This window comes from Brachypodium distachyon, chromosome 1 (assembly GCF_000005505.3).
Source record: "Brachypodium distachyon strain Bd21 chromosome 1, Brachypodium_distachyon_v3.0, whole genome shotgun sequence".
NCBI lineage: Eukaryota > Viridiplantae > Streptophyta > Magnoliopsida > Poales > Poaceae > Brachypodium > Brachypodium distachyon.
The window spans coordinates 1,854,709-1,870,259 of record NC_016131.3 but is presented as its reverse complement, the minus strand read 5'-3'; the positions used below and the strand labels follow the sequence as shown (position 1 = coordinate 1,870,259).

The window sequence follows — 15,551 nt, the reverse complement described above, 5'->3', positions numbered from 1 at the left end:
TAGGACCTTGGTTATTTTCTCTACCTTGTAGCATGTACTTGCAGTTATATAATGGCACTACATTTTTGTGCCCCCCATACTTGTTTTGTGACATTGATGCTAATGCGAAGGCATACATACAAACAGGGTGTTTTTGAATTGATTGTCCGATGGCGATGATGGTGGCTGATCTTAGCTTCTCAGCATCTATATCTAGTGGGAAGCTACCGAGGTATGGGACGTCGTTGAGTGACTCGTCCTTGGTTAAGAGATCTGCAATGTTCCGAGCAGAAGCTCGGTCTGCTGAACCCGACAAATATGGTACCAATGGCCGGTTGAGAAAGATGGTCCCAACGACCGAATTGGTGAGGAACAAGGGTGGTGGCCGTGTGAGAATGGATACGGTTAACGGTTCTCTGAATGGCGCTGTGAATGGATCCAAGCCGGTCATTAACGGTTCTCCAATTGTTGGTGTCAACGGTTCGACCAGAGCAGTCATTAACGGTTCTCCTCCCCAGGGGGTTAATGGGACTAGTTTGGTGAAAGGCAGCAACATGTCTGCTCTAGTTAACACCCAGAAGCAAACGAGTGCTAGAGATGATCCGTTTGAAGAGGAGCTGAAGGTTTTGCCCTCCGATGAGGGATTCAGTTGGGCAAAAGCTAACTACAATTCTGTGCAGAGGAGTATAGATATCTGGTCTTTCGTGCTTTCTCTTCGTATACGTGTTCTATTCGACAATGCAAAATGGGCCTATGCAGGTGGATTCTCAGAGGAAAATCAGGTACATTTTATATGAAATGTCAAAAGAAATTTAGTCGGTAATTCTATAACTTCAATCCAGCTGGGAAAGGAAAAATACTGCAAGCTTCTGTTTCCTTGAAATATCCCATGAGAAGGTTGACTTAAAGTCATATTGTTAACATATGATCATTTACGTTTAGTAATTGTGCAAATATATGTTGGATGCATCAATTTGGATTGCTGACATGAAAGGAATCTTGTTTTACTGGACTTGTGGTGGACTAAAGCAGCCTTTGAATTCACAGAAAATCCGGAGGAGAAAAACTGCTTCATGGTTAAGAGAACAAGTATTACAGCTTGGCCCGACATTTATTAAGCTTGGACAGCTGTCCTCCACAAGATCTGATTTGTTTCCAAAGGAATTCGTCGATGAGCTTGCAAAACTGCAGGTATTGTTTTTAAGCAGCCAATATCAGTGAACAATTTTTTTTAATCTCCTGTTTTTGATTAAACTAGATTATTCCTGTTTTCTGGCTGTGTTACGTTGTTTGCTTCCTTTTTTGAATTCTTATTGATGATTTGCTGTGATTCTAATATTTTTTTGTAAATTCATAGCAATGAGTCACGAGATACATTTTTGTATCAAATAACAAACATACACTATGTACCTTTTGCTTTTATGTAGGACAGAGTGCCTGCATTTTCTCCTGAGAAGGCAAAGGCTTTCATAGAGAAGGAAATGGGTTGTCCAATTGACATTGTGTTCAAAGAATTTGAGGATCGTCCAATAGCTGCTGCTAGTCTCGGTCAGGTGCTTAGTTCTAACCTTTTCCAGCATAAGACATTTTTTTCTACCAAGCTTCAATTCAAGCAGTGCTGTATCACATCATATTTTTCAAGGGATTCTTTTACAATATTTTCTTTGTTCATGCAGTAAGTAACACATCTCCAGTATTTGAAGAACAAAAATTAAATCTAGAATTCATCTTTTTTTTTTCCAGTTATGAAAACTATTTAATACCGTGTAGTGTTCACATCTTTATATGTTGAATGCTTTTCCATAATTGTTCCCAGTTCTCATCTTATGCCTTTGTCTCCCACTGTAACAAACTGGTGATACTACACTAGTGACATTAGTGGTCCATATTTGTCTAACATCCTTGATGATCTTTATGATGCATTTTTTTTTAAAAAAAATTGTACTTATAAATTCCTGTGATTTCATTGTTCAGGTACATCGTGCAGTGCTTCATAATGGGGAGAGAGTTGCCGTGAAAGTTCAGCGACCAGGGCTCAAAAAACTTTTTGACATCGACCTAAGTAAGAGAAATATACGTTGTTGGTGTTCGCTTTTTGATCAAATAGAAAAAATAACTGAAATATATGTTCTTAGTGCTTAAATAGATTTTTTTTTCTTATTTAAAAACAGAAAAAACAAGTTAAAATGACATGCTATGTATTCTTGAAAGAACTATTGGATGCTATTCTGTTCTGTCTAGCTCCAGCCTTTCAGTGAATTTGATGGGTATTCTCAGAAGAAATAGGTGAAAAATTAAGCACTTTTGTGTTTCGCTCTTAAGATTTTCCTCTTATATCTTGCATAAGTTTGTGACTAATAGCATTCAAATACTTTTTATGTGTATAATTTATCCAAAATTTCGTAGATTGGCATTAATAAGTTTCTTAATGATGACATTAATTATAAATCCAATTTTTTTATTGTAGGGAATCTAAAGCTGGTAGCTGAGTATTTTCAGAGAAGTGAAAAATTTGGAGGCCCTTCAAGGGACTGGATTGGTATTTATGATGAATGTTCCAAGTAAGTATGCAACTATACATTAAGTTCTCGGACCTGCCATATGTAATATTTGTGATGATCAGTTATTTAATTCTTCTGTTTCTATGATCTTCTTGTTATATATAAGTCCTTGTTCAATTCCCACTATTTCTTGCCAAAAACTATGTTGCATTTTGTGGAATGACTATTTATGTCCAATTTTATCTCGTATCGCAACCTCGATATTTGTTATAGTCAAACAGTGTTGTTTGGTGATGTCAATCTGTAATGTAATCTAGTCATATCTCTATAGGCATTTATCATCGTGAGTAACTCATAGATTCAGGAACAGAAGGAAAAATCATTATAGGGTAAGGTGCGTCAAGAAAAAATAATATTTGGTCTTGGAAAATTCTCTTTTGATTTTCTAAATTTAAAACATTAGTACCAAATTAAGTGTTTGAGGCATTCGTCTCAAAAAAAAAGTGTTTGAGGCATTAACTTGCATTGTCATCACAGCATTGGCCACTGGGGTCACGTAGGTTTTACTTTTATTACCTATTTTCGTTAAGTAATACCTTACAATAGTGGCGTTCTCTAACTTGTTAGAGAGGGTCATTGGATGCACTGGAACTGATACATGGAAGACGGAACATCTCTGATTAGTAAAACAGAGAGTACATTGCAATAACAGTAGTGATTGTCAATTTTGTTGAGCGACAGAGAACTAAAAATATTCAATCTTTCATTTAATTATTCTTGGTTGCAAATTGAACTTAGGGACAGAATTTGACCACCCTCATAACTGTGATTTCAGAATTTTGTATGAAGAGATTGATTACATCAATGAAGGAAAGAATGCAGACAGATTTCGTCGAGATTTCCGAAACGTGAAGTGGGTTCGTGTGCCGGTACGTCCCTCTGACCTAAAAAAATGCAAGTTCTTCTGGGTTTATTTCGTTTTTGTGCTCTACTCTGAAGATATCCAAAAACATGTACTCATACCTTGAGTGCGTATCATATCATGATCAATCTTGCTGCTAGTCCCTCTGCCTCCAGCCTCTTGCAATCACCTCCCTACTAATTAAAGTGGAATGCTGAAGAAACCCTTCAATTTTTTTCTTAATCTTACTAAAATATTTAAAATGACTTGCGTTATCCTGCTTTTGCAGCTTATCATGTGGGATTACACAACTGAAAAGGTGTTAACCCTGGAGTATGCTCCTGGTATGTACTGATTATTTCTTGTAATGGGAATTAGCCTGGATTTACATTTTTTTATTTGGATAGTTTGTTCTCCACAATGGTTGTCCATTTATTCATTAATATATTTTTATTAGACAAGTTAATTACTAGTTCATGAAATCATTTATGATGCTATACATTTGTTTTGTTCCTTTATATTTGGAAAGTAAATATGTGTGTTAAATATGATGCATAATAGACTTAGACAAACTCCAATCCTATTTAAATTGCTTGTTGTATTCTATACCATTTATCTTCTATACATGTTCAGCACTTTGCTAAATTTGAAAGGATTGTAATAAACATATCAGTATATTCATATCATCAATTTATTTTTAGCCAAGTATGTTCATATACATTTCTACGCGTCACATTAATAAGGTTAGCTTCCGGTTCAAGTTTCGTTAACGAACAGATTTTTCATTTCTCTGTTGCCTTTTCACCTAAATGTACAGTGAAGATCTGAAACATATTTTTAGAGCATAATTGTCCTTTAAGTTGTAACCCAGACCCTTCTTCCAGTTGTAACTCCGAAATATATGATACTATAACATTCATCCTGAACTAGTTTATTTTACTCTATTTTTTCTTTTGTGCAGGTATTAAAATAAATAACTTGGAGGTGCTAGACAACCGGGGATATAGTCGTTCTCTGATTGCATCTCGATCAATAGAGTCTTACCTAATTCAGGTGGATATTTACTTAGCACGATTGTTATGATTTTTTAAAGCTTAGTGTGGTTGCTTGTGATTTGGAAAATCACATATAAAATGCCCTTCTTGCAATACCATGCAAGTGCTTTCAGGAAAATTCACTCTTAGAAATTCGATAGATCACTTGTTTGATAATCAACATTGAGCTAGTACCTTGGTACCTTTTCCAATTTGATATGTGTTAAATCTAGTCAAAACCTGTGGGGTTCTTGTTTTAACATTGGGCTTGTTTTGAATCAATGAATTGTTTTCTGGTAAGTATCAACTGCAGAATTTCAGTTATTAATTGACTGGTTTCTGGAGAGTTTGAACGATTTGTGAGTTTTGTTGTTTGTTTAATTGAGAGTCCAAGGTAAAAAAAAAAACTTGGGCACCAAGCAGCACACTTAGGCATCATTTGGCAGAAATTAGATGGATTGACTCTTATCCAATACAGGATCCACAGCTCTCATTTTTTGAAGCCTTGGCTTTATGGCTGCCTTTACTCCATGATCTCCATAATCGTGCTTAGTTAATATCTCCACAAATATTTGTAAGTAATAATTTCAAAAATGCATATTCACTTAAAGATACGATGAACAACATTAATTTGATGTCATTTGTTCTTTTATTTGTGTAAGTGTAAAACCGTACAAAATGTCCTTCAACTTTAAGTTCTAGTATAGCTAGATGATTTTTAAAATATTCCTGGATTCTGTACAATTAAGTACTTGTTGCTTCATCTTACTAAATGTTTGATAATGCGCAGCGTTCTCCCAAATTCTGTTTCCTACATTTTGTAAATTATAATTTATGCTCAATTTTGATACCAAGTTATTTTCCTTTTTAAATGGATCTTTTTATTTTATTTTACATGTGATGGTTATTTTGCTCTGAGATTTTCATACGGTGCAAAATGCAGATACTGAAAACTGGTTTCTTCCATGCTGATCCTCATCCTGGAAACCTTGCTATAGACAAGGATGGCTCTTTGATATATTATGATTTCGGAATGATGGGTGAAATCAAATCATTCACTCGTGATAGATTACTCTCCTTGTTCTATGCGGTGTATGAAAAGGATGCAAACAAGGTAATGAATGATACATAGTAGATTTTCTGTATTTGCTTAACATCTTACCTTGCATGGTACTGGGAAATGTATTATGCTCATTTCTTGGGCAGTTCATCTGTTGTCTCACTCGGTCAGTTCGATCTTACAGGTTATGAAAGCTCTGATTGATCTGGAAGCTCTCCAGCCAACGGGAGACCTCTCACCGGTTTGTAGGACATGCTATTTCTTGGGCAGGAAAGTCGCTGATGAAATTGCATTTAACATTTGTTTTTGCCCCTTATTTCTTTGTTATGCAGGTAAGAAGGTCCATACAATATTTCTTGGACAATCTGTTGAGCCAGTCACCAGATCAACAACAGACTCTAGCTGCTATTGGAGAGGTTGAATGACCTGTTAATTTTGGAAGAATTAGTTAAATGTATAGAACTAAGATATTGAAGTTAATCCTTTTTATTTTACCTTTCCAGGACTTGTTTGCGATCGCGCAAGATCAACCTTTCCGTTTTCCTTCCACATTTACGTTCGTCATCAGAGCATTCTCAACTCTTGAAGGTTCTCCATTCTTGTATATCCTGAAACTATTACAGTATCCACTGATGCATTGCTTTTGATAATATCACTTCTAATTTCTTCTGCATTCCTATGAACACAATGACTATGTACAAATATCTCAGTTTGTTCTTCATAATAAGCTTGTGTCACGAAATCTGCTATATATAAATTAACTACCTGACTGTTGGTATAACTATATATTTCACAGGCATTGGATATTCACTGGATCCTGATTTTTCTTTTGTCAAAGTTGCTGCGCCATATGCACAGGTTAGGATTACTGTCCATCCTGTCCATCCACTATGTTTTTATTTTATTTATCTTGGTTCTTGTTCCCTCTGCTGTCTTAAATGTTTCCAAAAGCGGGTTGCTACGGACTATAGATGTTGTTTACAAGATAGATCGTCCTGTTTACTATGCTCATGTGTGACTTAAATTCATTAGTCATTTCTGCTAATACATTTTCTTTCATTTTTTCTCGAAGCATTAGAATCCCTATTTCTTGGGTATCTATGTGTGCATGCAAGCCTGATTCCCTTTGAACTGCAGGAACTTCTGGACATGAAAACAAGACGAAGAGGTGGTCCTGAACTAGTCCAGGAGATAAGAAAGCAAGCAAACGATGTAAGGAAATAAATCTGTGATGGATATGAGTTTTTCATTTCCCCCGTTTCTACTCTACTTGTTGCAGATATCATTAACGGGTATATCCAATTTGTACAGGCCCGCGAATCTACCATCTCAATGCCTTACAGAATCCAACGGATCGAGGATTTTGTGGGGCAACTTGAGTCGGGTGATCTGAAGCTCAGGGTCAGAGTACTTGAGGTATGGTTCCGGTAGTGACTATTCTGTGTAGCATCTTTTCAAGGTTGTTGGAGATCAATGACAAGTAGATACTAAACCTGTTGTTGTAAACTTGTATTCTCAGTACCTGGTAATTGGAAAAACTAGTGTTTAAATTATTTATTGCCTTGGCCTGAATCAGAAGTTGACCTTAAACTTAATGATACTTGCAGTCTGAACGAGCTGCCCGTAAGGCCAACATACTTCAGATGGCGACCATGCATACAGCCATGGGTGGTACTCTCTTGAATATTGGGGTCACCATGGGTAGTCAAGGAAACCAAATGGTGGCAAATGGGTCTTTCGTTGGTGCAGGTAGGTTATTCTTGCTTCTTTTCTTTAACATTCACTCAACAAATGCTCTGTGTATGATATCATCATTTATCCATATGTGTAACCTTTCCTTATCTTTAGATGTATTTGTAGAAACCAACCTGAACTTAAAATACCGGTGTTCTCGACATGTCCCTTTCTTGATTGGTCTAACTCTTGCTCCCAACCGAATATGCAGGCATTTTCTTGGCATTGCTGGTATTATCTATCCGAAGAGTGAAGAAACTCGACAAATTCGAGACGATGGTGTGATCCATTTCGGAGACCGGTTCAAATGGCAAGTCGAACAAGACAGATGGTTAACTTCTCTAAAGATATTAAATGGGAAGTGCTTGTCCATTCGTAGATAAATAGACGTAGTTTATTTAGGAGCTGCCATTCTTTCTGAAAATGCTGTAACCTGTTACAGCCTGTAAATCTGTACAAACTGTATACAGTCTTTATAGCAGAAAGGTTAGACTTTGATTATTCAGTTCCAAATGATTAAATGAGCTGGGGAAATTCAGTTTCGCCTTTCCCCTGTAAAGTTTCTGAATTTGTTTGCCTGAAGAGTTGCAAGCTCCAAATTTGCCCTCAGTTGTGGCTGATCTAACATTAGCTGTGAGCCTGGGACCCTGCATAATGGTGAGAACCGTCCAGGCTGAAAGAGCAAAATATACCACTAGTCCATGAACTCGGCAAAAATTAACACTTTGGTCCATGAACTCGAAAAATGCACACTTAAACCCCTGATATCACTGTGTCACTTTAGTCCAAAAACGGTTCGGCGAGGCTTAAACACGTCACGTGGCCGCCACGTCAGCTTCGGCCAGGCTGCTAATTGATTTTATCAGAATTCTTTTTGCAAAATCACCATGCCCGAGCCGCACGCGAGGGGCAAGGCGTCCGCGCCCAGATGGGGATCTTGGGGCCCTGATAACCACACCGTTGCTGCCGCCACCACGCCTAAGGTTGCTATCAAGTCCACAACGCTCAATTTTGACGAGAGAACGCTGATGAAGGTGTCGCTGAAGCCGACTTGGCGTGTTTAAGCTTCGCCGAACCGTTTTTGGACTAAAGTGACACAGCAGTTCCAGTTTAGGGTTTAATTGTGCGTTTTCCAAATTCGTGGACCAAAGTGTTCATTTTTGCCGAATTCATGGACTAGTGGTGTATTTTACTCAGGCTGAAATAAAATGTGCCAGACCACATTTAATTATAAAGAAACAACTGACAGCATAACTACCTGATTCAACATTAATATATTTGGTTCCCCCGCAAAAAGAAAACATCCATAGAACATAGGTTGGATCGAAAAGTGATGGCCTTTCAGCAAAAAATGGCAGAAGCTCTAGCATGATTGCTCAGTATCAATATTGAAACTCATCACGCAGAACAGGAAACAGGACATTTGTGTCCACATCAGCTCGAGGTATGTGGCAAGCTTTAACTGACTGATATGTGGGTCTAAACAGTCGGAGACAGTCACCATCCAGATTTTCAACACCTAGGAACTCCAGGGGGAGAACAATAAGGTTCAACATATGTACATATTACAAACAAAAATAAAAGAATATGCTTTATTCTGATTCTCTTCTAAACATACAGCTCTCAAAGAATGAATTGTACAGCCTATCAACCAGAAAGAGAAATGAATGGCGGCATATGTTCTGTCCACATGTATGTTAGGATGTAAGCACAATCAATTATTATTGATGGTATATAAGGCTTATAGCAGCGAGTCAATCCTGCCTTTAGCCTTTCAGATACAAAGGGCCTTCTTCTTCACATAGTTACATGTTTCTTTGATCAAGCCACCACACTAAAACTCTTTTAATTTAACAGCAACACATCTACGCTTTATTGCAACCCCAAGTCCTCACATTGGTCCACGCTCTAACAGTTCCCATCTGAAATTTGGTGCTGCATAAACCTTGGGGAGGGTATGGAGGAGTATGCCGACACAGACGCAGATCACGGCAACGCCCATCACGGTGAACATTGCTGGCCTGTACAGGAAAGTATTTGCAAAGGAACTGGGGTACATCCGAGCCTGACGACTGCAGATGTTGCACCTCGACACAGGTTGTGGAGCCATTGGCATGCTTTTGCAGATCTCGAGGCTAATATCACCAGGCTTCGCCCCATCAGTTAGTACAGGGCACATGCTGCTGGGAACACCAAGGACAACATGACCTTCGCCAAGATTCTTATCAATCTTTTTCTGGACCAGATCCATGTATGCATCATTGCCTCTCTGGCGAGCGTAATCTTCAGGGGTGAAGCCTGTCTCATCTCGCGCATTTTTCCACGCGTTGAGTCCAACCTACGAGAAGCAACAGTAGGGAGATTAGACCGGATCTTCACAATTAATTAACAGAAACAAACTAGGCTGAGAGGATGAGTAATGCCGTGGTATAGCATCATTAACGTGATGTTCATCATTTAATTGGTATCGCTCTGTGCTAGAGTTAAAAGATAAAAACAAGTCTTAAATAATAAGTTGACGTTGGTGTACGGCTGTAACATTCAAAGCAACGAAACTTTGAAGGCAACATAGAACAAAAAAAGTAAGTACTTGAATCATATTCCATAAGTAGATGAGGGCCTACCAGTCCAGGGTCACTAGTCAGTGCATCCAATACATCCTCTGCATCACTAGTAGCAGCTGCTATATGGAGGGGTGTAAATGTAGAAGGGCCCCGAGCATCAGGTCGGAATAGGTATGACTCTGCAATTTCCTTCTGGTCTTTACTTGGCTTGTATCTCAGCAGAAATCTAACCATTCGGACAGATTTCCCTCGCACAGCAGTGTGCAGCAAATTTTCTGATAATACCACCTCTTTCGGTGACTGCAACCCAACATCAACAAATCCATCAAATAATAAATCTAACAGCACTTTGGTCACAGCACACCATTCCCGCTCCATGGCGAATATACCAAGGTTTCTAAATCTCAGCAGGTTAAATGCAGCTAGAGGCAGCTCCACTTTATCATGCTTAGAAATTATGTTTGCTCTATGAAGAAGCCACCCCAGCTCATTTAGAAACTCTAAAGCTTGACTCCTGGCATTGTCATTGTCTGCCTGTTCATGACTGGATGACTTAAATATGCTCTCCAGCTCACAAACCTCCGAGCATACATCCTGCTCAGCAACTATGAAGGGGAAGAATCCATTACTAAATCCACTATCTTCAACCTGAAATTGCCAAAGATATTCAATGTATTAAAATATGTTCAAAATTATTTGTCCCGAAAGAAGTTAAAATTTACAATTTAAAAACAAAAACCACATCAAAACAAAAGGTATCTAACAAGTTGTATATGTACCTCTATGAATCCTCTTCCTCTTGAACCAGGGAGGGAACAACAAATGTTGAGACACTCAATATCTTCATGCTCAGCAGCATCATCCACAATAGCTGTATCTTCCTGGAATATGCATCGCCCTTCAAATGAACAAATTAGCCTGCAAACATGACGTGTATTTTTAGAGAACAACATATCCCCTGCAAGAATGAGCACATGTAAATTGTAGATGATAATGTACCTCGAGGAAGCACTGACTAGGTTAAAGCCTTCCACCCTGAAATTAACTGTCGCTGAAGAAGGAGCAGCAACTGGACTAACACATAAAACCTTGCAGTAATGATGAGAATTAGGTGCCAGTGGTCTGTCCAACATAACTTGACCTACAATAATATGACCTCTGACATAAGGCATAAATAAAACCTCAACAGTTATGCAAAAATATATAAGCGCTTGGACTCACCATTGTGCATAAAAACAATTTGATGCCGTACCATCACAAATACCAAACTAGATGCCCAAAAGTTATCAGTGGAACTACTTAAAAGCTTATCCAGGTATAAGCTCATATTCTCAGAGAGCTGTAGAAAAGGAATATGAGCCACCAGCCAGAAAAAAGATCACTATCATGACATGAAATGATCAAATGACTATGAAAAAGAGGTACCTCTCTCCATGCAGAGTCAACTAATCGAAGATATACTGTCAGGATAATACAGCCAGGTCTAATATAGCTCTCTATATCAGTAGGGCTACTGGACAACCAACCAAGAATCTGAAATTCAGGATGAGTGTTAGATTCAAGATACGCTCTCTTGTCATTTGCTAAGAGAATGCATATTTACCTGTGATCGCAAAATTGGAGGTAAATCACTAGGAACTTTGTCAAAAAGCTTGAATACAATTTTATCAGTCCGACACTGCAAGCAAAATAATAATAATGTACGTGAGAAGAGAGGTAGACACATGTTTTGGAGGGAAATGAACATTTGAAAAAACAATCAATAGCAAATTGGCAGGCATTGAGTTGCTAGTTTCCCTTTGAGAAACAATGTTATTAATGGATAACGTTGCTGCTATGTAGACTGATACGTCATACAATAATTTGAAATTAGACCTTTAGCTTTTAAGTACGAGCATGTTGAAAGGAGCAAATAATAAACCTGAGCATCTCCATTTGAGCTTGACAATGACTGAGCTGACGTTGAATCTGAATTACCACTAGTCTGTGGTGGGCTTTGAGTAGAATCTTGCTGTACAGATGGGCAATTAGAACCATCCTCAAAGCCTTCCATATCATTACAAGTGTCATTTAAATCAAAATTCCTAATCCTGCATGCTGGAGTCTCTGTAAACACACAATATATATAAGCTGATTTTTTCATGGGCAAACATTTCCTGGGAGTTAAAATGGTTATATGCCTTACCAGGAGTCGCCACCACGGTAGCATTTGACTGTAGCGGTATAACAGCAGATGATGTTTGCTCACGTTGACCACCATTCGTAAAAGGCGCCTTAGAATTAGATGGTCCTGCAGCCTCTACTGCAGCAGAATTCACCAAAGCGTTAGCTGCTTCAGAGGTCCCAGTATTTGATCCATTTTGCATGCTCTGACATGTCTCCAGGAGTTTACAGAGTTCTTTTGGATCCAATGATTTAGCAACAGTCCCCAGGTTTCTCCAAAGATTGGATAGCAACTCCTGACCTTGTAAATGCTCAGCATTCTCAGCTGCAAGTACAATGCTAAAAGTCATGTCTCTTCCTGAGTATTACCATAAGAGTAGTTCTGAAGGGCATTAAGTATGCTGATAATAGTTCAGTTCAGGCAAAGAAACTGTTCCTATGCTATAATTAAGAGATAAGCTATCATAGACAACAGATAATAACCAGCAAAGTACAAAGATTTTACAAGGGTGGTGAAAATTTAAGAAATATGATGGACTCGTCACACAGGCTGGCGGCGGAGCCTCCTGCAAGCAATTCAGAAATTGGATGACAAGCAATAGTTAACTTCAACTACGCCCAGTACCGCATTATATAGCCTTTTTGATCCTAGAAACGCTACTATTTCAATCAACATATCTCAAAAATCAGCAAGAGCCTTGACACTCATGTTGTAACTGCATCTACCAGAAGAAAAAAAATCAGATCACCATCATAAGTTCTCTTTTCGGTTAAAACTAACTACCAAGTAAAATACAGTCAAAGCTATAAGTCAACATAATTTCAAGTCATTTAAGGGGAAATCAGCTATACAAGTACCATGACATTTATATGCAGACCAGTTAGCTGTGTATTTAACTCTAGTAAATTAGTCAGCCTGAAACCTACAAAATATTGCTTACAGTTCAAATTGGCGCATATTCCAAGAAGACTCAACACTAAATAACTGCCAACTTTATCCTCAATAGGAGTCCCACCAACAGCAATTTCAGGGCGGGTTTTCCTCCTCCGTCTATTATGACCTGCTAAACGCCGACGACAGCTTCGCTTTCCTTCATCAAATTCTTGAAGAAGGTGAAATCTGCACATGTACAGTAGTCAGGAGGATTGCTAAATTTAAAATGTATGTATAAAGTGGCAGCAGCAACAAAGCTCCATAGATATATCTTTAGCCACACAATACGCTATGCACACAATGTGTGCTCTATGATTATAACAGAAAAAATACATCACGTAATTATATAAATCAAATGCTACCAAAAGTAGTCCTTGGCTATGCACAGGCCAGGATGAATTCAGTATTTCCTAAAAGTGGGCAGTGTCTCTAGAGATATAAGTTCTCCAAGAACACGAAATAAGGGTGAGGCACAAAAGACCATTATTGTTGGTCATGTGCTGTCTAATATATGCGGTAAATTTAGGTGCTGATGTAACAAGTACATTGTGTGGAAAAAATTATTAACAGTGTAGTTGGAAATTTGGACTGTGAAAAAAATTATGTACCAAACAAAAAACCAAGCTTTCTGGAAACCGGGCTTGGTTGCTGAGAACAGCATATTCCAAAGTTTCTTTTTTTTAAAAAAAAATATCTGAGTACCACGGAGGTTTCCGAGTTTATCAGCATAAGCTAATCCTCATACATATCGAAGTAAAAAAAATTATATCGATTCTGTTGAATTGAAAAGGGATAACTGATGAGTATAACAGTGCATTTCTACTTAGCAAATGGTTATAACTTATACTAACTCGCATAAATTCGATAAACCAAATTCGTAAATCCTGATATAGAAATTCACTTCAGAATATATTCGTATGTATATGGATTCATATTTGCCACGCCACCCTCCTTTCGTGCACAGTGAATTACGTGCTGTATTCACAAGAGAGAATTGACGCAAAACTAACCTCTATTAGCATGACTATGTGACCACTTGCTCCCAGCAACAACGTCATAACTAAATCATGCATAAGCCTGTATGGAAGTTGGATGTCCCTTTTTAAACTATTTATACTAAAAGTTTCTTGGAAAACAATTTCTACATGCCTTTTCAGTCTACAAATGAGGACTTGCATTAACATTGCCGACATAGATTATAGTGAATCTCAGATATCAAATGTTATTGCCTAAAACATCATCATGGTCTCAGATATCAAATCTATTTTGGCAAGACAAAATAAAACTTGCATAACATATTCTACATATAAATTGCCCACACAAACAAAATTATTACATGTAAATAAAAGGTAATAGCAGCTCAATTGTAAAACTGACCTACTGCATTGCTGGCAGAAGCGCTGGACAGTATTTCCGACCACCGCAGTGTTGGCCTTAGCATGCATCTCGCAGACCTTGTGCCGGCGATGGTAATCCTTCGCCGCACTAAGGTCCGCGCAGCAGCCCTCCACCTGACAAGCTGGGCCACTTGAGCTTCCCCCCTGCACCCTGATCTTCTTGCCATTTCTATCCTCCTCATTAACGGCACCACCCTCCACCGCTCCCCCGGCAACAGTAGTGTCTCCCCCAATTCTCAAGCTGAGCACCCTGCCATTGTTATCCACAGGGTCCTCATCCTTCTGGTCATCACCGTCATCATCAATGACCACCACCCGCTTCCTCTTATCAGAATCACCTCTCACGTTACCACTCCTAGCCACCTCGACGTCCGCTTCCTCAGAGGAAGACGGCGAACTATTCAGTGACAGGCCATTTGCCTTTTCTGCTGCAGGCGCCGGGGTGGCGACAAAGCGCTCGCTGTCCCAGCTCCAGTCATTGAGGTCCCAGCCAAACAGCCTCTTCCCACGCATGTCCTGGGCAGGCTCACCTAACCCGCCGCCGTACAGCCGGCGGCTCTGCGACCCGACCCCGGCCGCCTCCATGGCCCGCCCCCACCGAAACCCTAGAAGAACCTCCTATCCAAACCAACCTTCTTCAAGTTCAACCCTCCCAAAAAAAAATGTACGGCAGCCGCAGGAGCCGAGAGATCTAGTCCCCTCCCCTCCCGCCCAAGCAGTCGACGAACGTGACGCCCACGCAGCCACGGATCCAAACCAGCGAGACCCACATGCCCTCGCGCCTCCAGTGGGGAATAATCAACCACGCAGAGGCTGGAATCACACAGCGGGGAGACCGAAACAGAGAGGGGGGCAAGCGGGGGTCACCTGAGCCGGCAAAACGGAGCGGCGCGAATTGGCGGCGGATTCGGGCACGAATCGAGCTCCGGCGAGGGCCGAATCGGGCGAATTCCGCGGAGAGCAGTTGGCGAATTTCGGGAGTTGGGGATGGTGGACTGGTGGGAGTGAAGGAGGACGAGGGGAGAACAGAGGAAAGGGAGAGAGAAGAGCAAAAGATGGTGGAGGCGATGGGGACCCGTAGCGCGACGGGCTAGTACAAATAGGGCCCCGGATTTTCTGTGTGGACACACCGTGTGGCTACACAACAAACTGCGCCCGGCACGGTTGTCCCGTTTAAATTGAAATATTTAATAATCTCGTAAATAAATTTGAGATTTTATTTCTATCCAGGGTAAAACCGGATACCCGCTTGCATGACTTGCTAGTTTAAATATTTAATTTCGT

General features: G+C 39.6%; 2 protein-coding genes across 2 annotated transcripts; one reads left to right on the top strand and one right to left on the bottom strand.

Moving 5' to 3' along the window:
• Positions 1–149: 149 nt before the first annotated feature.
• Positions 150–7,777, top strand: LOC100837357 (protein ACTIVITY OF BC1 COMPLEX KINASE 7, chloroplastic). Its single transcript, XM_024456814.1, has 17 exons — positions 150–761; positions 1,027–1,170; positions 1,407–1,532; positions 1,954–2,041; positions 2,447–2,540; positions 3,316–3,409; positions 3,671–3,725; positions 4,343–4,434; positions 5,359–5,529; positions 5,660–5,716; positions 5,808–5,891; positions 5,979–6,063; positions 6,272–6,333; positions 6,613–6,687; positions 6,787–6,891; positions 7,083–7,224; positions 7,421–7,777. The coding sequence occupies exons 1-17, from the start codon at positions 150–152 to the stop codon at positions 7,492–7,494; spliced, it is 2,160 nt and encodes a 719-aa protein (XP_024312582.1). The 3' UTR covers positions 7,495–7,777.
• A 959-nt stretch (positions 7,778–8,736) lies between these two features.
• Positions 8,737–15,330, bottom strand: LOC100835193 (squamosa promoter-binding-like protein 6). Its single transcript, XM_003563016.4, has 11 exons — positions 14,248–15,330; positions 12,878–13,056; positions 11,959–12,261; positions 11,695–11,879; positions 11,377–11,451; positions 11,199–11,306; positions 10,995–11,112; positions 10,773–10,914; positions 10,553–10,691; positions 9,834–10,421; positions 8,737–9,547 (listed from the first exon to the last, which is right to left on the bottom strand). Exons 1-11 carry the CDS (start codon positions 14,850–14,852, stop codon positions 9,101–9,103), a joined length of 2,889 nt encoding a protein of 962 aa, XP_003563064.1. The 5' UTR covers positions 14,853–15,330; the 3' UTR covers positions 8,737–9,100.
• Positions 15,331–15,551: the final 221 nt, after the last annotated feature.

Excerpts from the sequence above, each read along its gene's own strand:
- LOC100837357 (XM_024456814.1), top strand. The coding sequence starts at position 150 with ATGGCGATGATGGTGGCTGATCTTAGCTTCTCAGCATCTATATCTAGT. Across the intron at positions 4,435-5,358 it reads TAGAGTCTTACCTAATTCAG|ATACTGAAAACTGGTTTCTT; the intron begins GTGGATATTTAC and ends TGCAAAATGCAG. Across the intron at positions 5,717-5,807 it reads CAACGGGAGACCTCTCACCG|GTAAGAAGGTCCATACAATA; the intron begins GTTTGTAGGACA and ends TTTGTTATGCAG.
- LOC100835193 (XM_003563016.4), bottom strand. The coding sequence starts at position 14,852 with ATGGAGGCGGCCGGGGTCGGGTCGCAGAGCCGCCGGCTGTACGGCGGC. Across the intron at positions 12,262-12,877 it reads AATATGCGCCAATTTGAACT|CTGAGAATGCTGAGCATTTA; the intron begins GTAAGCAATATT and ends TTGTACTTGCAG. Across the intron at positions 10,422-10,552 it reads GAGGAAGAGGATTCATAGAG|GTTGAAGATAGTGGATTTAG; the intron begins GTACATATACAA and ends TGGCAATTTCAG.